At 59.1% G+C, this 23,167-nt stretch overlaps 4 protein-coding genes across 7 annotated transcripts; 1 reads left to right on the top strand and 3 right to left on the bottom strand.

Annotated features, from left to right (window-relative positions):
* Positions 1-1,443: 1,443 nt before the first annotated feature.
* LOC137452302 (alpha-2Db adrenergic receptor-like) lies at positions 1,444-2,614 on the bottom strand. The gene has a single exon (XM_068160628.1). It carries the CDS (start codon positions 2,513-2,515, stop codon positions 1,481-1,483), a length of 1,035 nt encoding a protein of 344 aa, XP_068016729.1. The 5' UTR covers positions 2,516-2,614; the 3' UTR covers positions 1,444-1,480.
* A 723-nt stretch (positions 2,615-3,337) lies between these two features.
* On the bottom strand, positions 3,338-8,340 carry SLC34A1 (solute carrier family 34 member 1). Its single transcript, XM_068160615.1, has 13 exons — positions 8,261-8,340; positions 7,960-8,076; positions 7,633-7,815; positions 7,073-7,201; positions 6,854-6,997; positions 6,614-6,725; positions 6,332-6,527; positions 6,007-6,102; positions 5,812-5,911; positions 5,403-5,570; positions 4,917-5,033; positions 4,092-4,216; positions 3,338-3,987 (listed from the first exon to the last, which is right to left on the bottom strand). The coding sequence occupies exons 2-13, from the start codon at positions 8,060-8,062 to the stop codon at positions 3,433-3,435; spliced, it is 2,028 nt and encodes a 675-aa protein (XP_068016716.1). The 5' UTR covers positions 8,063-8,076; positions 8,261-8,340; the 3' UTR covers positions 3,338-3,432.
* Positions 8,341-9,860: 1,520 nt separating this feature from the next.
* On the bottom strand, positions 9,861-19,029 carry RGS14 (regulator of G protein signaling 14). 4 transcript variants are annotated; one of them, XM_068160591.1, is made up of 15 exons: positions 18,981-19,029; positions 15,906-16,061; positions 14,674-14,828; positions 14,476-14,568; positions 14,101-14,244; positions 13,775-13,924; positions 13,493-13,613; positions 13,280-13,404; positions 13,000-13,203; positions 12,821-12,897; positions 12,516-12,642; positions 12,175-12,256; positions 11,933-11,991; positions 11,593-11,707; positions 9,861-11,402 (listed from the first exon to the last, which is right to left on the bottom strand). In XM_068160591.1, exons 2-15 carry the CDS (start codon positions 15,907-15,909, stop codon positions 11,167-11,169), a joined length of 1,692 nt encoding a protein of 563 aa, XP_068016692.1. In that variant the 5' UTR covers positions 15,910-16,061; positions 18,981-19,029; the 3' UTR covers positions 9,861-11,166. The 4 variants fall into 4 exon arrangements, with proteins under 4 accessions (XP_068016692.1, XP_068016702.1, XP_068016689.1 ...); XM_068160601.1 differs by lacking the exon at positions 18,981-19,029 and adding an exon at positions 17,589-17,772 and having other exon boundaries at positions 16,040-16,061; XM_068160588.1 differs by lacking the exon at positions 18,981-19,029 and adding an exon at positions 17,589-17,665.
* A 917-nt stretch (positions 19,030-19,946) lies between these two features.
* LOC137445900 (ADP-ribosylation factor-like protein 3) lies at positions 19,947-22,837 on the top strand. The gene is made up of 6 exons (XM_068148055.1): positions 19,947-20,452; positions 20,537-20,653; positions 20,795-20,845; positions 21,634-21,819; positions 21,917-21,998; positions 22,144-22,837. The coding sequence occupies exons 1-5, from the start codon at positions 20,213-20,215 to the stop codon at positions 21,962-21,964; spliced, it is 642 nt and encodes a 213-aa protein (XP_068004156.1). The 5' UTR covers positions 19,947-20,212; the 3' UTR covers positions 21,965-21,998; positions 22,144-22,837.
* Positions 22,838-23,167: the final 330 nt, after the last annotated feature.

Genomic DNA, 23,167 nt, shown 5'->3' with positions numbered 1-23,167 from the left:
TCCTCTTGTTCTGGTACTGGCTGCCTGGGAGAAGAGACCAACCTCTGCCTGTCTACAACCCCGCTTCAGGTAGTTGTAGAGAGCAATAAGGTCACCCCTAAGTCTCCTCTTCTCCAGGCTAAGCAGCCCCAGCTCCCTCAGCCTCTCCTCATAGGGCTTGTGTTCCAAACCCCTCACCAGCTTTGTTGCCCTTCTCTGGACTCGTTCCAGCAAGTTCTTGTCAGCAGCATCACAGAGTTCTGCATGCGTGCCCAGGAGGAAGGACAATGACTTGGCCCCTGGTTTGTCCCAGCAGTGCCAGGCAAGGGTGAGGGCAACATGCACAAGTTTCACAAGTCAGGGCACCATAGGGCCCCAGGATGCTGCTCATGGTGCTATTGCCCATTGAGAAGAGCTCCTCTCCCTGAGCAAGCTGGCCTGGCCAAGTCCCCATCAGGCACTCTCATGTCTGGGTATTTTTAGAAACAAAGTGCTGTTTAATTGTGAAAAGGCAAGAGGCAGCCTTGGGAGGGGAAGCTGGGCAGCAGTGATAGAGCAGCTCCTTCCGCATATGTGGTGCCACAGTGGCTTCAACCACTGGGGCCAGCCACCTCTGGACAAGTCAGTGCTGGGCCCCATCCTGGCACAATTCCGCTGGGGGCCTCTTCCAGCCCCAAAACTCATGCCACGTGCCTCCACATGCAGGGTCAGCAGGCACAGGAGATGGCCCAGGAATCCTTACTGCTGCAAGTACTCCCATCCCTTCCAGATGCCAGACCCCACAACCAAGCTGTACTTATCCCAGCAGGGCCTGTCAGGAGCCTGCTGTTCCTTGAGCTCCAGATCCCAGACACCAACAGCTGTTTTTAGCCGAGTGAAAGTCCAGTGTTTTGAGATTTTCTACTTTGAATATCAAAACTGGAGAAATGGAGTGGCCCCTGAGCCCTGGTTGTCTGTGTGGAGTGGGTGAGGGAGCTGAGAAGGGTGGGGGCCAGCTGGATGATGCTCTTAGAGAAATGTGGTTGCCCCTATGGCCCTTTGCACCTCAGGCTGTGCTGGAGTCTGTTCCCGTGTGATCCTATCTCCCACGCTCTCCCAAGTCCTTCTGACACTGAGATATCATTCCTCCTTCTCCTTCTGCATCAAGATCCCATGCTGCAAGGGGGGCTGGGTGATAACAGGTACCAGTGATGGGTGCCACTTGCTGGGCTCCCAGGAGGCAGACACCAGCCCCGGGCACAGGATTTGGCCTCATTTTATTCAGCCCTGCATTTCCAAAAGTACCTCAAGGTACACACTGGCACTGCAGTCTGAGGTCCATGGCACAGCTGGGAGCTGCAGGTCCGAGGAGGATGACAGCACCAGAAGCTCCTTGAGATGCCAGCACACAGCAGTGGAGATGTGGTTGGATGTCTCCTCCAGCAGCTCTGGTATCAACTGCAGCACCGTGTTGCACTTGTAGTTGAGCTTAAAGCCATGTCCCCCAAGTCCCAGCAGGGCCCTAGGTGCAGCACTGGCAGGGGACGGTGAGGAGCCGGTGGAAGGCAATGCGAAAGTCCCGGTTGAAGAGGGTGTAGATGAGAGGGTTGAGGCTGCTGTTGCAGTAGCCTATCCAGAAGAAGAAACTGAATAGTGGCTTGGAGACCTGGCAGCCTTCTCCACAGACAGCCCCCAGGCTGTAGGTGAAGAAGAAAGGGAACCAGCAGAGCACGAAGGCTCCCATCACCACAGCCAGCACAATGGTGAAGCGACGTTCCTGTGCCCGTAGCAGCCGCCGCCGACACAGCAACATACTCTGGTGCTGGCTCCGTCGCCGCCAGCCCAGCGTCCCCACCCTTAGCCCCTTCCTGCTGTTGCCAGTGCTGGCAGGGCACAGTCTGTGGGCAGGGAGGAGGGCTGCTCTCCGTCGGGCAGTTAGGTGATAGATGCGGCAGTAGACGGTGACCATGACGAGGCATGGGACAAAGAAGGAGGCGGTGCAGGAGGCCAGCACATACCAGGTCTCCTGGCTCAGCTGGCATTCCTGGCTCCTTGGATGGGCCCACAGGAGTGGTGGCAGTGCCACCAGGGCTGCTGCTGCCCAGACTGCCCCAATCATCCCCTTCACCTGCCTCGGGCTGCGGCGCAGGTTGAGCCGGACCGCTCGGGTGACAGCCCAGTAGCGGTCGAGGCTGATGGCACAGAGGTGCCCGATGGAAGCAGTGCAGAGCAGCACATCCAGTGCCAGGTACAGGCTGCACCACAGACCTCCGAAGTACCAGTAGCCCATCACCTCATTGGCCAGTGAGAAGGGCAGGACAAGGATGGCCACCAGGATGTCTGCTGAGGCCAGGGACACCAGGAAAAGGTTTTGTGGGGCCCGCAGAGCCTGGCTGGTGGAAATGGCCACCACCACCAGCACATTGCCCACCACTGTGGCTAACAAAATTGCCAGGGTGGCTAACAGGATAAGGCCTGTGACCACAGGCGAGTGTGGGGTGCTGCCAGTGCCACTGCTGTTACCAGAGGTGTTGGGGAGGGTGATGGCTACCTCCATGCCTGCCCAGAACCTTGGGTGGATGAAGCCCCATGAGGCTGCCCCCTACCATGCATGCCCTGCTCACCAGCTCTGCTGCATCTTGTGGCACAGCCCTAGCATCGCTGAGTCCCTGGAGAGTTGTCCTGGCTGCCACTGTTCCTGTACTGACCTGGTCCGGCAGCAAGGCGGAGGCTGTCCTGGCTTGGTGGCTGACCAGCCAGGCGGTACCGGGAGCCCCAGGAGCAGCTCCCTCGGCAGCCCTACTGCCTCTGCCGGTCCCAGCCCCGGAGGAGGGCGGGCAGGAAGGAGGCAGGGAGTGACAGGCTGATATCACTGGTAGGAGCCCAAGCAACTGTGGGCAGTGGGGCAGTGGTTATTGCTGACACTTAAAGGGCTCTTTCCAGGGTGATGTGGTGGGTGGGCTCCTGTCGTGTATTGAAGTATCCGACAAGCTGGGGACACTGGCTCATTATGCTGAGTCAACATCCTGCTGAGCCCCAGCCTGGCAGCACCTCACCAGCAGCCCTGTGGTCACCAACACACTGCCATGGCACACAGTGGTGCAGAATGAACCTCACTGGCTCAGCCCTCTGGGCATGAGGTGGATGGAAGAAGATGCTGCTTGCAGCACTTTAGTACAGGCTGGCTGCAAACCACAGGCACAGGGCTTAGCTGTGGCACTGTCAGTGTGTGCCCCCATGGCACCAGCTGTGTGTTTGGTGCATCTCCAGTGCAGGGCACCTGTATGGGGCAGGCTGCACAGGGGTGGTGTGTGTACATGGGCAGATGGTGGGGGTCTGACAGCTGCAGTTCCAGCAGCATTTGAAGAGAGACCTGGGGTGCGGGCGCTCAGCCTTTATTAGACACCAGCTGAACAGGGACAGCAGAAACTGGGTGGCCACAGGAGCGGTGGGTCAGGCATCTGGTGCCAGCTCTTAGAGCCGGGTGGCACTGTGCAGGGGCAGGTGAGGGGAGCCCACGCAGACCGTGGGGCTGGGCACCTCCTCGATGTAGGAGAGTGCAGTGTTGTCCAGCCCCAGCCTGGCCTTGTCACGGGGAGGACCCTCACGCTCCTCCCAGCCCTCGGGGCTGCGGCAGCGGTCAGTACAGCAGAGGGTGGCCTGGGTGATGAGCTGGTCAAGGGGCTGCAGTGAGTGCATCCAGGCAGGGAGGAAATCCCAAGTCTGCAGCCATTTGGGCAAGCGGCCGGGGCTGCGTGCCTGCAGCGCGTTCACCAGCCCCACAAAGAAGAAGAGGCTGAGGAAGGGTGCTCCCACCCCCACCAGTGCCTGCCAGCCCGCCATGGAGATGCCAAAGATGAGGGAAGGCAGCAGGAGGAAGCAGACGATGAGGTACAGCACAGCAAACCAGCGATACTTGGCTGTGCGCTCGCCCAGCGCCTTGGCCATGCGGATGGGCAGGCGGGTGAAGGGCAGTGGGTACCACAGCAGGATACCAGAGATGTTGAAGAAGAAGTGGCAGAGTGCAATCTGCAGGGATGGTATCCCTGTCAGACCAGGCACATGGGCTTCCCCCAGCCCCTGCCTCACCCAGTGCCCCCTGCCAGTCCAGCCATGGGCCAGGCTGCCTGTACCTGGAAGGAGCTGGCTAGCTTGTCCCCTGGACTGGCCAAGGCAGCCAGGATGGCAGTGGTGGTTGTGCCGATGTTGGAGCCCAGGGTCAGTGGGTAGGCACGTTCAATGCTGATCACTCCCAGGCCTGCAAGAGAGGCACCCCATCCCATCCCATCCCATCCCATCCCATCCCATCCCATCCCATCCCATCCCATCCCATCCCATCCCATCCCATCCCATCCCATCCCATCCCATCCCATCCTCCCCACCACTGCCATCCATGTGTTCTCCCAGGAGGCATGATTCTGCACACCTGAGCACCCTAGCACCCACTGGACATCATAATCGCACGGTCACGAGGATGATCAGAGGGCTGGAGCACCTCTCCTATGAGGACAGACTGAAGGAGTTGGGGCTGTTCAGTCTGGAGAACAGGCTCCGAGGTGACCTAATTGTGGCCTTCCAGTATCTGACGGGGGCCTACAAGAAGGCTGGGGAGGGACTGCTCAGGATCTCAGGTAGTGATAGGACTAGGGGGAATAGAATAAAGCTGGAGGTGGGGAGATTCAGGCTGGATGTGAGGAGGAAGTTCTTCACCATGAGAGTGGTGAAGCCCTGGAATGGGTTGTCCAGGGAGGTGGTTGAGGCCCCGTCCCTGGAGGTGTTAAGACCAGGCTGGATGAGGCTCTGGCCAGCCTGATCTAGTGTGGGGTGTCCCTGCCCATGGTAGATGGGTTGGAACTAGATGATCCTTGTGGTCCCTTCCAACCCTGACTGAAATGATTCTATGATTCTATAATGGGGAACCAATACATGGCAGGGGACTAGACATGGATGAGACTCACCAATCAGGGGTGTGATGGCTGAGGTGAAGACAGAGCTGCTCTGCACCACAAAGGTCATCCCAGCACCCACCACCATAGCGAAGTATCCAGTGAGCCAGCTGAGTGGGTGTGGGAGGTCTGCCACAGCATGGCCATGGGCACAGGCATGGACACAAACATGGACATGGGTATGGACATATTAGATGGCAGCAGCCCTGAGCTCTTACACAGTGCTGGGGAAGGGTCTGTGGGATGAGGCTCTGGGTATGGAGTCAAGCTGTGGGTATGGAGTCAAGCTGTAGCTATGGGGCCCAAGCTGGTGGCCAGGATGGCTGGGGAAAGAGGACTTGGACACCAGAAGAACATGACAGCCATAAGCTGAGTGGGAATCAGGGACAGGATGGGCATGGGGGGCCAGGCAGGGATGGGGGTTAGAGATAGCCAGGGGATGGCAAGCAGAGATGGGGATGAGTGGCCATGGGGCAGACAGGGTCCCATCCCACTCACCAGTGTTGATGACCTTCTGGATGGCTTTGGCCACCTGCCCCTTGAGCAGTGAGTTGAGGAGTTTGACCAGGAGGATGAGGCAGGTGCAGAGCACGATGAGGGACCCAGCCAGCAGCACCAGCCCCACAGCCAGGTCAGGCAGCGGTGTGTCGGTGAAGAGGTGCTCGCCTGCCCCACAGCATGGCTGGGCGAGGGGCTGAGGCCAGCCTGGCCCCGCTCACAAACCTGGCCCTGCCCCAGACAGCCCCACACCTGGATCCCAGCACCAACACCTCCCAGTTCTGCCCCACATTGTGGCTCCAGTCCAATGCCCAGGACCTCTCCATCCCGCATTCATCCTCCCATCCCTGCCTGCACCTCCCCAGCCCTTTAGCCCCCAGCCTTGCCCAAGCCCCCTGCACCCACTCACACTTCTGCCTGGTGACATTGTGGAAGCTCTCGATGCCCTTAGTGCTGCAGTGGCCAAGGCCTGTGCAGTTTGGAGGGGACCCAAGCCCCACAGTGGCCATCTACAGGGAGAGGATGAGCTGCAGCTGGCTCCACAGTGTCCTTGGCCAGCCTCTGTGGGATCATTTGGTGGCCCCAGCAGGGCCATGGACCTCACCTGTGGGGATGTGGGGCCACACCAGACACGGATGAGGCTTCGGTTGCGCAGGCTCTCATCCCCAGTTGCAATACCTGTGATCACTGACTTGTCCAACTGCAACAACACAAATGTTGGAGAGGTCCTTTGGGGGCTGAGAGCACCCACAGCCTGGGGACATCTTCACTGGGATGGGAGAGGGGTCAGCCTGGGGATGCTTGAATACAAATACTGTGAAAGGGACACTAGTGCTGGGGATATCTCCACTAGCACAGGGGACACCTGTGCTGGGGGACCACCACCATCCTGGAGACACCAGCCTGATGGACGCCATGGGTGAGGATACCTGGATGATTAGCTTGGTGAAGGGCTCCGTGATGATCTTCAGCAGGTCAGGAGCATCCTTCCCACTGCGGATGTTGAAGGTGGCCACAACCAGGCGGGTGACATGGTGCAGGTACCCACTCACCACCTCCAGAGGCAGCAGAACCAGCACTGACAGCCAGTTGAAGCAGTCGTGCACTGTGGCACCGGCAAAGGCCCTGTGCAGAGGAGCCTGTCAGCATGGGGTAGCTCCAGGGAGCAGCCTCCAGGCCCTTGTGTCCCCTCTGCCTCAACCAGCTCTCACCGTTTGAACTCACTGCGGTCACCAGCCTGCATGAGGGCCACAATGGTGTTGGTGACAGAAGTGCCAATGTTGGAGCCCATGATGATGGGGATGGCAGAGCGCACCTCCAGCACTGGAGACAGAGACATGCACTAGCCTGGCATGGCCCACCTCAGGGTGACCCCATCTGGCCACCCTGTCCCCCTGATTCAGGTCCCCAGGAGCCCTGCAGGCACACTCATGCCCTGCAGGCACACTCACACCCTGAGGAGACCATGCTGACAATGATGGAGGTGGAAGTGGAGGAGCTCTGCACCAGCACGGTCACCAGGATGCCCACCACCAGCCCGGCCACTGGGTTGGAAAGGATGGCATTGTCCTTGAATATGTCTCCAGCCACTTTGCCTGCAAGAGAACACGAGTGGCAGGGTGCTGCCATGGTGGGTACCACCGGTCATCCAGGCATCCCTGCCATCCTACCTCCGGCCAGCTGGAAGGCAGAGCTGAGCACGTCCAGGGAGCACACAAAGAGGTACAAGAACCCGAACATCAGGGGCACCTTGAGAAGGGAGACACAGATGGACTGGACCCTGGTCCAGCACCTCAGCTCTGCACAAGACAAGAGAGAGTGTTAAACACCAGCTGCAGCAAGAGCCTGGCTCCCTGGGCTCCTGTAACCCTTATGCCATCCTCCCATGACCCTGGCAGGATGGGGTTTGTGTCCCCAGATGTGCCACCACTCCCCAGATCCCCTCCATCTCCTCCCACTGTGGAGTGTCTTCTGCTGACCACTCTCATTGCCCCTCAGCTCTGCCCTTGGCATCCCAGGGAGCTGACAGTGTCTGTGTCCAGCTGGGTTGCCAGCATGAAGATTGGCACCACTGGCTAGCAGGGGAGAATTGCTGCCAGTCCCAGGGCCAAAGTTGGTGCTCTCCTAGCACCCCACAGTTCTGGCACCCCCAGCCCCCCCAGTACCTCTGGCACATCCCTGAAGTGCTCCCCAACCTGGGTGCTGTGTGCCCACCCCCTGGGGGTCTCACCTGGCTTCTGCAGCTCCTCCAAGCCCAGCCGGGGCCCTTGCCAGGGCAATGCATCCAACTCATACCGCTCCCTGCCCTCACCCAGGCGCCCTGGGGAGCCAGGGCAGGGGTAGCCATGGTCAGGGCAAGGCACTGCACTGACGGTGAAGGGGCAGGTGTGGGCACCCGGCAGCCGGTGCAGAGCTGGGGAGAGCAGGCACCTGTGTTACAGCCCCATCCTTGCAGGGACCGCCCTGCAGAGGAGGGCCGGGCACCATCTGGGCCGGCGTCTGGCCAGAAGCAGAGCTGGTCAGCAGAGCAAGGAAGATGAGGACAGGGGACACCTACCTTGGGGGCTGGGGCAGTAGGCAAACTGGGGCCCATGCACCACCCTTCCTCCCCGCACTGGGCAGCGGGGCAGGGCTGGGCTCTCTCTCCGGTAGGGCAGCATCACTCCTGTTGGGGCTGGGCAGAGGTGGCTCCGTGTCACCATGGCAGAGCCACAGCTGCACTGCACTAACAACCGTTGGCCCCCTGGATCCCTGTGGTGCTGGCATCACTAAGGAGCACCACTCCATCACCCAATGGTCCCCTGGGTGGTGGCCCAACCACCACCATGCCCCCCTAGCGAGCCCAGGACCCTGCTCACCTGGGGCTGGCCAGGCACTCAGGACAGCTGTATGTCTACATGCCACATCCTCACCTCCCTCCAGCGAAGTGGCCCATGGGGCACTGTGGCCCTTTATATTCACACCAAGAGCAAAGTCTAAGGAGCCTTGCATTGCCCCTCACCTCCACTCCATGATCACCTCCTCCCCAGACATTCCTGCAGTTAATGGGTAACCTCCTGACGTCCCATGTCAGCTGTGGCTCTGGGGTGGGCTGGGGCACGTGCCCCGGGGTACAACGCTCCCTGCACACATCCCTACCTGCCGAAGCTTGGCATTGCCCCGGCTAAGTGGCAGTCACTGGGGTGCAGAGCAAAGCAGGGACAGTGCTGGAGCCCAGTGCCCAAGGGGTGATGCCAGAGCAGCCTCAGCTATCCATCACTTGGTGCCAGGTCCTTCATCCCCTGCATGAGGAGGAGGAGGAGGGCTCCATACTGATGCCTTCATGGTGTGTCAGACTGGGGATGAGGCCATGCACATATCCACCATCCCTGGAGCCATCTAAGCATTGGCCATGAGGAGCTTGGCTCTGCCCAGGGCATGCACCATCCTCACCACTGGAGCATCAGTCGTGGGTTATGTCGGCATCAGTGCAGTCTGTGTCCTGTCACTGGTAGTGATGGTGGCATGTGGTCTGGCCTTACCCATGTCAGCAGCTCGGCACAGAGCAGCTGGCAGCACTGTGAGGGCTTCATGGGACAAAAGCCCACATCTTACCAGCATGCATGATGCCAGGATGGGCAGGAGTGGAGCAACGTCAGCATTGCCATCACCGTCTCCTCAGTGCCATTTATCATTACCTGCTGTTCATGCACCCCTAGCCAAGTTTCCGTCCACCCACAAGGTGCCTGGGCATCTGCCCAGGGGAGATACAGGGGCCAAAGGCCTCTCCAGCCTTGGTGCCTGTTGGGAGCTAGTGTGGAGGAGCCATGTGGCTGCCACATTCCCAACCCTCCGGGATCGAGTGCTCCCAGGATCCAACACCATGGACAAGCCATCTGCAATGGTATGGAGACAGGGAAGATCCCTTGAGTGCCCCAGGGTGCTTGAGGACAACCTAGGGGCATCCCTGCCACTACTAGAGCATTACTGAGCCTCCTCTGAGTCACAAACCAATGGAGCTTAATGCCCAGGAGGTGCCACAGCAGATGATATGTCCTGGGGACTCTTCTGACCAGAGGGTGCAGCTAGTGGCACCAACAGAGCACTGTCCCAGGTTGTGGTGGGCAGGAGGCTGGTGTCCGCATTTGCCCCATGACTGAGGGCTCTTGGCCAGCTGCCCCCACAATCATTAACCCAGTGAGGCCCTGGCAGCCCCAGCTATCACTCATTGACAGGGTCAGGGCTGAAGTCCTTGGCCGTGCTGGCCCTGCAGCTTCCCCTACGCCATCATCAGTGCCGGGAAAACAAGCTCCTGGCAGTGCCCCTTGATGTCGGTCAGGGTGGCACTGGAGCCAAGGGCTGGCTCCAGCCCTGCCTTGGCCCCAGGGGCGCTCTGTGGTGTATGGAGGGGCTGAGGGAACATTGCTGCTGGGAAAACCACCATCTGGCCTTGATGGCAGAGGAAGGAGAGGGACGTGCATCCAGGCAATGCTCTTTATTTCCCCCGGTTTCACACCACAGAAGGGACTTTGCAGCACCACAGAGACACAGGGGAGCTCTGACTGGGGCTGTAGGGCTGCAGCTGGCTGCAGCGGCATGGGACTGGGTGGCCATGCCCCCTGTCCCTGGGCAAACCCCAAGGCAGTTGTGATGCAGCAGTGACCCAGGGTACAGCCAGGAAGGGCCACAGCACACACAGATGATGGAGGGATCTCCTGGCTGCTATCAGGGGGCTGTCTCCATTGCAGACTGGCTCTGGGACCAGCAGCATGGGCTGCTGGGGATGGATACCCGCAGGGAATGCCCAGGTCTGGCAAGAGCTGGACTCAAACTTACAGACTGGCACAGCTGCAAGCAGGGATGCCAGGCTATACACATGCTGGTAACCACAGACTAGGCTGAGATGCTCAGCACCCAAGGTGCTGCATTCCTCTGAAAGCAGCCAGGCCTGACCTTGAGGACTGAGCACCTGCAGTCCCATCTGGGCTGAGGCAGGGAACCTAGGGGAATCTGCTCCTGAAGTTACCTCAGAAGCTGCCCAAGCAGGAGAAGGAAGGCTTCTTTGGCACAACCTGCTGGCTCTGCCTCTGCCTGCTTGGGGCAGGACCCAGGTGCCCTGTTCCATAGTGGCAGTGCTATTGTGGCAGGATCAGGCCCAGCCACACTCACTCAATGCAGCTGGTAACAACTTGCTCAGGGCACAGGCTGGCAGGGCCGTGCTCACCCTTCCCTGGGAAGGGTAGACCACGTATCACTAACATGGACTAAATCTGGCTCTCAGCTCCAAACACTCATTCTCCTGACCCTGCCTGCCCACAACATCAGGGTTCAGGGCTGGAGCCTGCCTTCCCACCCCATCCACCCTCTCTATCCTGCACACCTGTCAGTCAGAAAGGGTGCATTGCTCACCTCAGCAGTCAGTGGAACTGTGCCAGCCTGGCCCAGGCATGATTTGCTGGGCAGAGAGCTCTGCTGCAAGCAGAGCAGGCAGAGGCACTGGGCAGGACAGTGCCAGGCATGTGTGGGATGCTGCAAAGTGCTTTGCAACGAGAGTTCAAACTATGTAGAGGATTCCCTTGATGTGCACCAGGATGTGAGCCCATCGAGGGGCATGGCAGCTGCTCAATCACTCACAGTGACACGACACAACAGTTTGGGACAGGATGTGGACGAATCTGCGGTCCAGGCAGTGTCGGCGGTGCAGGGCAGGGGCTGTCTGGGCCCTGTGTTGAACCCTGGCATGGCCTGGGGGTACCACGCACAGGGTGCAGATGTGCAGCAGGACTCATCGGAGCTCATGGTCGACCGGAGGCTGAGCTGGTGTGGGCTCTGTGGGCTGAGGATGGCCATTTCCCTCAGAGCCTGGGTGAGGGGCATGGGGCTGATCTGACCCCTTGCAGGTGCTGTCAGCCTGCTCAGGGAGCTGGAGGAAGTCAGGTAGGACTAGGTCCTCCTTGGAGAGCAGTCCACGCTGGTCATTGGCCCGGCAGCTCTGGGCACGATTCAGCAGCTCCACCAGCCCTGGGGGAAATGCAGGTCATGCACCTGAGCCCAGCACTTGGGCTCCTGTCCCAACACCCCTCCACCTGATGTGACCCTGAACATGTCCCAGGCTCAGCACCTTCACCTTCTCCCTGCAGAATGGAGGCCCTGTGGCCCTCATTCAGTGTTTTGCCCCACCCCCTCAGGTTTCAGACATGGTAGGTCTCACCTTCCAGGTCATATGTGCGGCGGTTCAGGTTCATGGCAGCTGAAGACCGGTGCCGGGAAGAGGAGGAGGGCATCTCCCACAGTGTGTCAGGTTCTGCTCCTGTTGGGCTTCCCTCCTGCGATGAGCAGCCATGGCCTCAGCAATGGGACAAGGAGGCAAGGAAGCATCTCTCCCCCAAACCACATTCCCATCACCCTCCTGCAGCCTGGCTCCCACCTTGCCACACATTGCCCAGACCCTCAGCATCTGCCAGTGTTGTAGCAAGGGCACATCTTCCCCACAGGCCATGGCAGCAGCTGCGGGATAATCTCTTACTGGGGTGGTTGGATCTTGAGCTCACCTCACTCTGGAGGGGGGAGGGAGCAGCTGCAGCCTCAGAGCTTTCTGTCATTCTCATGCCTGCAAGGTAAGTGATGCTCAGCACCCCATGCCAACACCCTGGTCCCAGCCTGGATGGTGACAGGATGGAACTCATCCCGAGGAGCAGGAGCCATGAGCAGCAGAAAGCAGCCTGGCCTTCTGAGAACACTGTCTGCATGCATGGCTTGGCAGGGGGACATGGCTTGACAGGGAAGACACTACCTGCTGGCGTTTCCAGGACAAGTTTCTGAGCAGCCACTGTGCTGACCAGCTTCTCCAGGTCCAGGGTGGCCATCTCACCTTGCTGCAATGGGAAGAGCCAGATAGTGTCACACTCACTGCAAAGGCAGCCATGCTGTGGACCTCCCCAGCCAGACCCTGTCAAGTCACAAGCACAGTGCAGAGCCCACAGTGGTGAGTGCAGCCCATCTCAAACACCAGTGGCTCTCCATGAGCCCATGGGCTGCCCCCAGTGTGGACCACTGCTCTCCATCACCTGGTCATTCCCAGCAACCCCTGGCCCAAGCAGTGGGGGCCATGCCCGCTGAGGAGTGAGTCCTCACCCGCCGCAGCAGCACCAGCTTCATGCTCATGCCATACTTCCCCAACACAGGCTGCAGTGCTTCCCGGATGCACTTGGTTGACTTTGCTGTGATGCGGATGGTCTTACGGAGGGAGGAGATTTCCAGGCTGCAGTGGGGGGAGAAGAGGCTGTCTGCAGGAAAGCACAGAGAGACAGGACAGGCAGCGGCAGAGCTGGGGTGTTCAGGACTGCCTGGGGGGTTGGGGTTGGGCACTGTGGGTGGTCATGTTTGAATCAGACTGGACACATGTGGGCAACAGCATCAGTCCCAAAGCTCTTACTCACTCAAAGCTTATCCTGTTCTCCAGCTTTACCTCCTGGTCTGCCAACACGGAGCACTCCTGGTCCAGCACCAGTGCTTTCTGCAAGAGCAAACCATTAGGAGAGACCAAGCAGAGCACTGGATGCTCCTGGCCTGTGATGGTCTGCCTGGCAGGATCCCTCTCTCCCCCTGCCTGCCCTACCTGCTCGTTGCCCACCAGGAAGACCTTGATGTCAGGAATGTTGAAGCCACGCTTCTCGCAGATGCCTGCCAGCATGTCCCGGATGGAGTGGCCAGGCCGGACGGAGGCCAGAGAGGCTGTGCCATCGGGCAGGTACACGCAGCAGTACTTCATGGGCTTGCCTGGCAGCTCTGCCTCGCTGCCTCCCAGGCTCTTCCGATGGCCCTGCAGGAGGGATGCTGTGGGGTGAGCCCAGCAAGTGGCAGTGTGATGCCATGGGACTGGTGCAGTGATGACTCACCTCTGCCCAGGGGCTGGCAGTTGTGCTCGACGAGGAGAGGAAGCCCAGGTCCAGGCTGGCTGAGGAGTTGAGTGAGCCCTGAGACTCCCGCCACAGCATGGCGCTCCCACTGCCTTCTCGCCCCTCTAGGACAGACAGAGGGATAGTGGTGGGGACTGTGGACACCCTCCAGGGGTGACATAGCCCCTTTGCCACACTCAGCACAGCACCTACCTGCCCAGGAGGGCTCCCGCCGCTCTCCCTTCCTGAACGACCGGCGGGGGCTGTGGTTGGCACCACTGCCTGCTGTCTCCACACCCAGAGGCAGGGACTTGCCCAACTTCAGCTTGGACTTCTGAGATGAATGGACAAGCATCTCAGCATGGGGACATCTGAGACTGACCCTTCCCTTTCCTTGGTCCCTTGAATCCCTGTCTGTCCTAAGCCTGGGGTTGGGTTGGATTCAAGCAGTGAGTAAGGGACAGGTCCCCATCATTCCCTTCCCACTCCACTCACCTTGCTGAGGTCAGGTGGAGGGCTGCTGCTGCGGGAGTGGGGACGCAGGTCAGGCAGGGGCTGCCCCTGGCTTTCTGCCCTCAGGCAGGCCTGGTAGAGTGGGGATTTCACAAAGCGTGTGTAGCTGTCGAACTTCATCAGGTTAAAGATCTGCAAAGGGAAGGAGTGTGTGCTTTGTGTGCTTAAGAACCCTGCCCACCAGCAGCTCTCTCTGTCCACTGCCCCCCAGCATGGCCCCATGGTGACAGAAGTGATGTTAAGTGATCTGTGGGGTTGTCCCACAGCCCCCATCCTGTGGCTGAGTGGAGTATGGGTGTTTCTTGTACCTGGAGCTGCTGGATGCGAAACATGTCTGGAGAGGGGGTGGCCAGCATGTCCTCCCCAATCCAGGCCTGCTTGTCAATATTCACAGGACTGACCGAGTGGCTGGAGAGAAACTCATCATAGATCCGCCGTGCCTCCTGGGCCAGCTAGGGAAGCAAGAGGGTCAGGTCATGACCAGGAACCTCCTCATTGCTACCTTGCAGGGAGCCCCTGGCTCACCTCATGAGAGACCCCAGCCTTCTCAGCCTCCCAGAACAGGGGTCTGCTGGGACACTGGGACATACAAGCATGACAGCCATGTCCACCTGTGCCCACGTCCCTCCCAGCAGATGCATGACCCAGGCTCAGCCACGCCACAGTTGTGCAGAGGCTGGTACCTGCTGTGTGTCGCTGGCTGGGATCTGCTGGAAGCGCTCACATGCCTGCCAGAAGTAGACATTTTCAGCGCTGAACTCCTTCTTGAGGAACTCCTGTAGGGCAGAGAGCTGTTGGCCTGGCTGATTCTGTGGCTGTGGGACAGCTGGTTGCCAATAACAGATGGGAGTGGGGACCAAAGTCTGGGCTGTGGTACTCACAGTGAAGTAGGTGACGGCCACGTGGTCCTGCAGCAGTGTTTCGAAGGATTCTGCCCAGCTGACCACTGACCCCTGTGTGGAGCTGCAGGTGGTCGGAGGTCCTGGCAAGCTGTTCACACTGTGGTTGCTGCCATGGGCCCTGGAAGTGTTTAACTCTGAGAGAAAAAAAGGGTCAGTTCTGGCTGCCTGAGTTTCCCCCAGTATTGCCAGCAGCCCTCTGTGTCTACAGGAAGTTCATCCACCCCATCTCAGTTTGAGATGGTGAGCCCTCGGGTAAGGAATGAGAGGAGCATCACAGTGGCACTCTCAGCAAACTGAGTGCTGTTATGCCAAAGCTGGCACTTTCTGGTGTGACAACCCTTCCTGCCAGTGCTGCCTGTCCTCCCCTCTGTGGCATGTTACTGTGACTCCATCTGTGACTCACCTCCCAGGAGAGCAAAGCCCATGCATGGGGAAAGCACCCAGCCCAGGCGAGAAGGGAAGGGAACACAGAAGGCACACAGCATGGAGGAAAGCTTAGAGTATGGATAGAGGTGCCTGAACTTACCTTCTACGTTGTCTATTGACAAGGAACAAACACAGTGGGAGGAGGGCACAGAAAATGTCATCCTCAGGAAAGGAAACGCTCTGAGGAAACCCTCAGAGGAAACCCTCTCTCAGGGACACTCAAGGTTACCATGAATTCAAATGGAGTCCCTCTGTCAAACAGACAGAAGTTCCCAGGGGAGACCCCAGCTTTTGAACTGGTGAGCAACTGGGAACAGAGGGTCATTTGCAGGTGAAAGGGTATGAAAGCAGAGTTCTCCCAGAAAAGCCATCAGGATCAGAGGAGGAAGCAGGCTGCTGCTTTGCTGAGCTCCCCCCACACTTCTCCTGTCCAAAACATGGTGCAACTGTGCACACCCTGCATGTGCAGGTACGAACATCAGCCACAGGTAGCCTGCACTAGAAGGATCCTGCAGCAGGGCTGAGGGAGGTGGATAGGCCGTCTGAGATAACTGATGCACAATGAGACAGATGGAGACAGACTCCTCAGGGAACCTGGGGCTGGCTGGTACCCAGGTTCTGCTTTCCCTGGGAAGCCCCTCAGCTTCCAGTACCCAAGGATGCCAGCTGAGCAGCCAGAAGGGAGGGACAGGCACAATGGGGCTGTGAGGGAGGGATGGGGGTGTATGGTGAGTCCCTGGCAGAGGGCTAAGCCCAGCACTGCGGCAGCCCGGCCATGTACCCACCCATGGCACAGCCTGTGCTGATACAGGACCTGGCTCTCTGCTGGCTCCTACCCACTGTCACCAGGGTGGCTGAGCTTCCCACTTTCCTAAAAGATGATGCAGGCGTCCCATCCCAGAGCAAAGAGTAGCCTTACCTCCATCCGACACAGCCGGGCCCTGCAGGGGTGGAGAGAAGAGAGATGAGAGAGGCCACACTGTGTCTGCCATCCCGGTGAAGCAGTACCCAGACAGGTGGCAGTATAAGGACAAGCCCAGTCCAAACCAAGGAGAAAGGTACACTGGCCACCAGCAAACACTGCTCTGCTGTTAGCTATGACTGGAACAGCTGCCCCATGGCTGAGAGAGGCCATGATGGTCTCAATCCAGGGATAGCAAGTAGGAGTCGGGGTGCTACAAAGGGTGCACAGCTTTTCTCCCACCTCCCGTGCCCTGGGGCCAAGCCAACAACTGGAAAAGGGCAGATGCTGTCAGATGTAACCCTGCTACCACCACTGCCCTGGGAGGAGAGAAGCAACCTCCCCGGCACAGGAAGAGGAGGGGAGGAGGGGAGGGAAGGAAGGACAACCACAACCCTAGACAGGCAAACTGCCTGCTCCCTTCTTCCTTGGGACTTGGAGCTTCTGGAGGGCACATTCCCAAAAACAGAGACCAGGTCTTACCAGAGCTATCACTGAAGGACAGAGTAGAGCAGGGTGTCCTGCAGCACCCCCACCCCCTGGGCTGCCCCATATACCAGCCATGAGGATGAAATACCCCAGGACACACAGCAAGCAGGGTGATGGGCACAGCCTCTGTAGTCAAAGCCTGGCCAAGCACACCCTGCCTCTCATCACCCATCTGGGGCCACACAGAAGTGATGCCCTTAACCTGGCTGAATAACATCCTTCACCCTGCCACCCCCAGCTTGCCCTGTACCCCCTGCTTGTGCCCATCCCAGCCCCACTGTCCCATTCCTACCTGTCTCTGTTAACCCACCCCACATGCCCCTGCCATGCCTCTTACTCCAGGCCCACACATCCCAGCTCTGCCCGCCCATTACCCCAACCTACCTTGCCAGCTCCTTTATCTTCACCATCCATTTCTGCTGCCCACACCCACATAACTCTGTCCTGCCTGTGCCATCCAGCTCCTCACATACCGGTACTCCTGTTACTCCCTGGCCATATGTCACTGCTTGACCATTGCTTGGCCCCAGTGCCATGTACTTAAAGTGAGATGTCAGTCCCACAAAGTCCTGCCTGCTCATAACTCCAGCCCCGTACATTCCTGCCTGCCTGCTACCCAACCCCGTATACCACGGCCTGTCCTAATACTCCTCTGCATGTCTGTTGCTTCAGACGCCCAAGCCCCCTGCTGCCCTGCATCCTCACATCTCCCATCTGTCCGTCACCCGCCCCACACCCTCTGCCTGTCTGTTACTCGGCCCTATACATTCCCCTGCCTGCCCAGTACCCAGCCCACACCCTCCTGCCATCCCGGTGCCTGGCCCACACGTTCCTCTGCCTGCCCGTTATCCATTCCACACCTCTCCGCCTGCTCGGTGCCCTGTCCCATACATCCCTCCGCCTGCCCATTACCCGCTCCACACCCCTCTGCCTTCCCGGTGCTCGGCCCCACGCCGTGCCATGGGCGGGACGGCACCGGGATGCGGGGACAGGCGCTCCGGGCGCGGCCGGGACTCACCATGCGGCCGTTGTGGACCAGCAGCAGCTTGGCCTTGCCCTGCATGTCTGGCACCCCCGGCCGAGAGCGCTACCGGCGCGGCCCGCGGCCCCGCAGCATCCCCGGCCGGCGGCGAAGCGCAGCTCTCCCGGCCCGGCCCGGCCCGGCCCGGCCCGGCGCTCCGCGGCACTACCGCTTTCGGCTGCCACAGGAAGTGTCGCCTTGGGAACTGAGACCGCAGCGGGGGGAGCGGAGCCGCCCTCCCGCCCCGCGCCGCCGCCGCCACCAGCCCAGGCACCGCCCCGGTGGGCACAGGCTGCAGCTCCGGGCCAGAAGCCGCCGCCACCCCGCCGTATCCCAGTCCCCATCCCTGTCTCCATCTGCATCCCCAGCCGTTACACCATCCCCATCTGCATCCCTCTTCCCATCTACATCCCCATCCTGATCCCCATCCCTGTCTTCATCCACACCCCAGTCCCCATCCCTGCTTCCATATGCATCCACATCCATGACACCGTCCCCATCTGTATCCTTGTTTCCACCTTTATCTACAGCTCCATCCCACCCGGTTCCCATTACCAGCATAGCCTATACCACCCTGATGTCCCCACCCAGTTGTTACCACTCCCAGCACCCTGGGCAGCCTGAAAGGGCTTCTCCTGAGTATTACAGCACCCCAGGGAAGGGGGATGCGAGGGCAGGGAGGCATCAAGATGCCCAGCACACCACTCCACCAGCTTGGTGCTTCTTGCTGAACACACTGCTGCCTCCCAGCTCTATGTCAAGTGGTGGGTCCCAGGCTGGCCCCCCACGGCTATGCTGCTACTTGCTGCTGGTGTTTGGGGTGAGCTGCCTGCACCCTAGACATTGTCAGAGGCTTTTAGAAAGGAATGGTGGACGTGCAGCTTGGAACCACCAAACCGATGCCTAAGCAGTTTTGCCCATCTCCTAAGGCCAGAGTTCCATGCTGATCAGCAACCACAAACCAGCTGAGGATATTTTAGCATATTTGTTAGGAAATATAAGTAACTAACAGTTACAGGATAAACCACAGAGCACCATGGCAACTCGCTCATGGAAATGCTAATAACTGGGATACAAGGTGGGTGATTAACCTATCAAAAGCAGAACCCTAACATTAAGTTGGGTGCAGGTCTGTGCAGAGAAAAATGAAATGTTCCCACAACCAACATGCACAAAAGCAGTGTGGCATTAGCAGCTGCAGCCCTGGCAGGGTCTCTGGGTAGGGGGTAGTGGAGGGTGGCTCCTCTGGTGGCCCCTCTGCCCCCTCAGAGCAGCACAGAGCAGCAGTGGGGTGGGAGACAACCATGCTTCTCCCCTTCCTTTTGTTAGAATGTAGTTGTATTGTTTGGCTTGGCTTTGCAACAGGAGTTATAAATAAAAACGTCTTACCAAGAGTGCGTGACTCACGGCGCTCACCACAAGGATAACCTCTCTGCTAGGAAACCTGATCCGAGGACCAAACTGCAGCACGCAAGAATCAAAGACACTGCTTAATTAATATCTTTGATCCAAATGGTGAACAGATGAGCCCCTCACCCCACCTGGGCTGGGGTGGGCTGCTGGAGAAAGCGCCTGTGTCCCTCTGCACCCCTGTCCTGTGCTATCCCCTCTGGCTGCTGACAGCCCAGACACTGACCTGCTCCAGGGTGTGATGCTTTCCCCTGTGTGGCAGCAAGGAGATGATGTGGCCTTGAGAAGCTCCAGCCTTAGTATTACTTCCAGTCTCAGCACTACCTCCTGCTACCTTCCCTGGAAGCAGCTCATGGATGCTGGTGATACCTCATCTTGCTTGGGTGGGATGGGATGAGGGGATGTGCTGAGGCACTGCACCTCACAGGAGAAGCTGTGCCAGCCCTGTGCACAGCCATGCCTATGGCCTATCTCCACTGCCTGGATCAACCCTTTTGGAGGCTGGGGCTATTGTGCCTCTCCTGGGATCCAACACTGAATGGCTCCATCCCACCACTTTGCTCTGCCTGTCATGAGCCCTGTGGTGTCTGGGTACTGCATTCTCCTGCTGTGCTGCTGTCCCCAAGCTGGAGCTTGGCCCCATGGGGAGAGGAACACCCTGTGCCCCAGTGCCCCAGCCTGGCAGAACCTGGTTTATCCTGGGGGTAGGCGACGGCGGGGCGACAGCTGGCTGGGGGATTTGCCGAGGGCATTATTTAATACTGTGGGTAAATGGAGAAACAGCTGCTAATTCTGGAGCCCGTAATCCTCTTCCTCCCCTGGGGATAGGGTGCATGCCAGTCACAAAGCCACCAGCAGGCCCTGGGGAAGAGCCCTCGGCAGCTCCCCAGGTGTGCCACGGGCCAGAGCAACTTCCAGACCATGGGTGATGTGCAGAAGGTAAGTGGGGACCGATGACATCCTGCATGTGCCAGGGTGGATATGCTGACACCAGCTTCTGGCTGTGGTGTCAAGCACCCTGGCAGAGCAGGAACAGGGCTGTGTCCTGGACTTGTCTCACCGTCACACCCAGGAGCAGGCAGGGCTCCCAAGACTTGGGCAGCACACTTCGAGGAGGGATTTGGGCTGGGCACATCTTTCATGGGGCCACCTCAAGCCTGGACATCTTGGGAGCTAAGCTTTGACACTCAGATCATAGACACAGGGTACTCATGGCCAACAGTGCACCCAGCTCCTCCCTCCAAAATGAGGGTGTTCTGCAGCCACCTGGTACCCTGCAGGGCTCCCCCAGCATTCCACACCCCCAGGGGCTGCTCTCCGTCATCCAGAAGCTGAAGGGTTCCCCGGAGCAGGAGCTCCGTATTGTCCTGCTGGGGCTGGACAACGCAGGGAAGACCACGCTGCTGAAACGCCTGGCATCCGAGGAGATCAGCACCATCACACCCACCCAGGTAGGTGCTGCTGGGGATCATGGGCAGTAGGAGGGTGGTCCTACTGCCCTCTTGGGTGACACTGGAGTTTCTGTCCCCACTCAGGGCTTCAACATAAAGAGCGTTCACTCGCATGGCTTCAAGCTAAACGTCTGGGATATCGGGGGGCAGCGCTCCATCCGCCCCTACTGGAAGAAATATCTGGGCAGCACAGACCTGCTGGTGAGTGGAGTGGCCGCCTCCCCGCCCCCTAGCCCCGTGTATGGAGAGCCATGACCCCTGTGCACGGCCCCCGCAGAAGGCAGAGGGCTGTGCAGCCAGGCGAGGAGGAGCAGCTGACCGTCCCTTTTGTCCCCATGGCAGATTTATGTCATTGACAGCGCAGACCAGAAGCGCTTTGAGGAGACAGGGCAGGTATGAGGGGTCCACTGGGGGGTGGCTGTGGGGTCCTGAGGTGCAGACCCATCTGTCATAAGCTCTTTGAAGACTGGAGCAGAGAGCAAGGTTGTTTTCTACTGTGGTGCTGCAATGCTGTAGGTGGGAAGCTCTCCCCAGAGGCAGAAGGGCTCATGATCAGACTCTCAGCAGGCAGAGCCACCCCACTCTACAGTAGATCTGTGCCCAGCAGTTCCTCCTGAGCCAGGTGGGATGCTCCAGGGGTACCTGGTCCAGGGGTGACTCTGCCCCTGGTGAGAATGAGCTCTCAGTTAACAGCTCTCCTCACACCTCCCCAGCACCACGTTAGTGATATGACCAAGCAGATGCAGTGAATGCAGAGTTGCAAAGCCTGGGAACAAAGCTGGAGGGGGAAGGTGAGAATGCGTGCCAGCCTTGGTTGTACTGGCATCAGACGACAGCGTGGGTGTGCCAGACAGCACAGGGCTGACAGCAGCCTCCTGTAGCTGCCCTTTGCCCAAGGCTTTCAACGCCAGGAGCTCTTCAGCCCTCAGGTAGTAATGCATGCAGCTTCCCAGCTCTCTTCAGGGCAGATGGAGCTGCAGAGGCACATGCCTCTGTGTAGTGATATCGTGACCTCACATCTTCTTTGGCTGCAATAAGAGCAAAGGAGAGAGGGGACTGAAGCACTTTGGGGGACTGAGGTGCCCTAGCCAACCCTGGGCAGCTCAGGCAAGTGTCCAGGTAGCTCTCTGGAGGAAGGCAGCAGTGAACAGCAGCGCTGGAAGATGATCTTTTCTTGGCAGGAGCTGGCAGAGCTCACTGAGGATGAGTCTCTCACAGGGGTCCCACTGCTGGTTTTTGCCAACAAGCAGGACCTAGTGACTGCAGCACCTGCAGCTGAAATCGCAGAAGGGCTGAGCCTCCACACCTACCGGGACCGGGAATGGCAGATCCAGGCCTGCTCAGCCTTGTCTGGGGAAGGAGTGCAGGTAGAGAAGGAGTCCTGCAGGCTCTGCAGTGTTGGGAGAGAACTCAAGGACATACCATGCTCTTGGGGCTATTCTCACACATTTCTCTTCCCTGCAGGATGGGATGAACTGGATTTCCAGCCAGATCATGAACAGGAAGAAATGAGAGCTGTGAAGTGCCAGACAGGACTCAGCTGCAGGTCCCAAAGCCATGGCCAATCTGCTTGGTCTCTAGACTTCCCCCAAAGGGTTGGCTTGGCCCTGAGCCTCAGACTGCTGTGCTCAGATTGGCTTTGCACCCAGTCTTTCACTAATCAGTTGGCTTCTCCTCTCCCTGCCTCATAGGATTCCACAGGCTCCTTGTACTCCATAACCTTCCTGTAGCCCCTGTGCTGTTGGAGAGAAGCCCATCTCAATGTGTCAAGGGCTTGCACACCTCCAGAATGAGAACCTGCTCAGGACTCATCCGTCCACACTGCTGGCACACCCTGCAGAGGCTGCTGCAATGCATACATTGCACAGGGCATGTTTGTCATCCCACTGTGGCACTGGTTATGCCCTCGGATATGGCACATATAGCCAACCAAATGCCATGTATTACCCTCTGCTCCTGTAGGATGTGACTGGTGCTGCCCCAGACACAGCATCTGGCTCAGAAAATGCTCAGATACTGAACTTTTGATGTCCAGAGGAGCTCCCACATTTGCATGGCACCAGGGACAAGCATAGAGAGACAGGACCTGACTGGGTAGCCACCAACAGAGGGCTTGATGACAGCCTTGGTTAAAGCCACTGAGAGGAGCTGCCTGCAAGAACCCATGGGAGCCACATTGCCCTGAATACACTTGAGCTGCAGCTTCTGACACTTCATTGGAGATGCCCATCCTGAGGGCTGGAAGATGCAGCTCCCCAGCCACCACAGCTGCCATGGCTGAGCACCCACACCACTAGGGATGGGTGGGAAACAAGCCACAGTGGGGCAGGAAGCCTTGTGCTGTGCCAGGCCCTGGGCTGCCCTGCGGCCCTCAATAAAGCTGCCTGTGACTTCAGTGCTGCCTTGGCCACTCCTTCCCGCGGTGCTGGGACAATACTGCCCGCCGCCCCGCTGCTTGACAAGGCCTGCGGGAGCTCAGGCTGGGGCCATTCCTGGGGCAGAGACCATTCCTCTGCAAGCCGGAGCAGAGCCATGGGTCCCTCACGCCCGCCACCATCGTGTGCGCGGTTGCCATGGCGACGGGATGCGGGGAGCCGTCGCGGGCCACGCGTCCCACGGGCAGCACGAGGCGCGCACGTGAGTGGCAGGTAGAAGAAGAGCGGACTACGGCTCCCGGCATGCCGCGCGCCGCCGCACCTGCGCAATGTGTGCTGG

Source organism: Melanerpes formicivorus, unplaced genomic scaffold (assembly GCF_026170545.1).
Source record: "Melanerpes formicivorus ecotype bairdi unplaced genomic scaffold, bMelFor1.0.p_v2 SCAF_2, whole genome shotgun sequence".
Lineage (NCBI taxonomy): Eukaryota > Metazoa > Chordata > Aves > Piciformes > Picidae > Melanerpes > Melanerpes formicivorus.
This window is presented reverse-complemented; position numbering and strand designations above follow the sequence as displayed.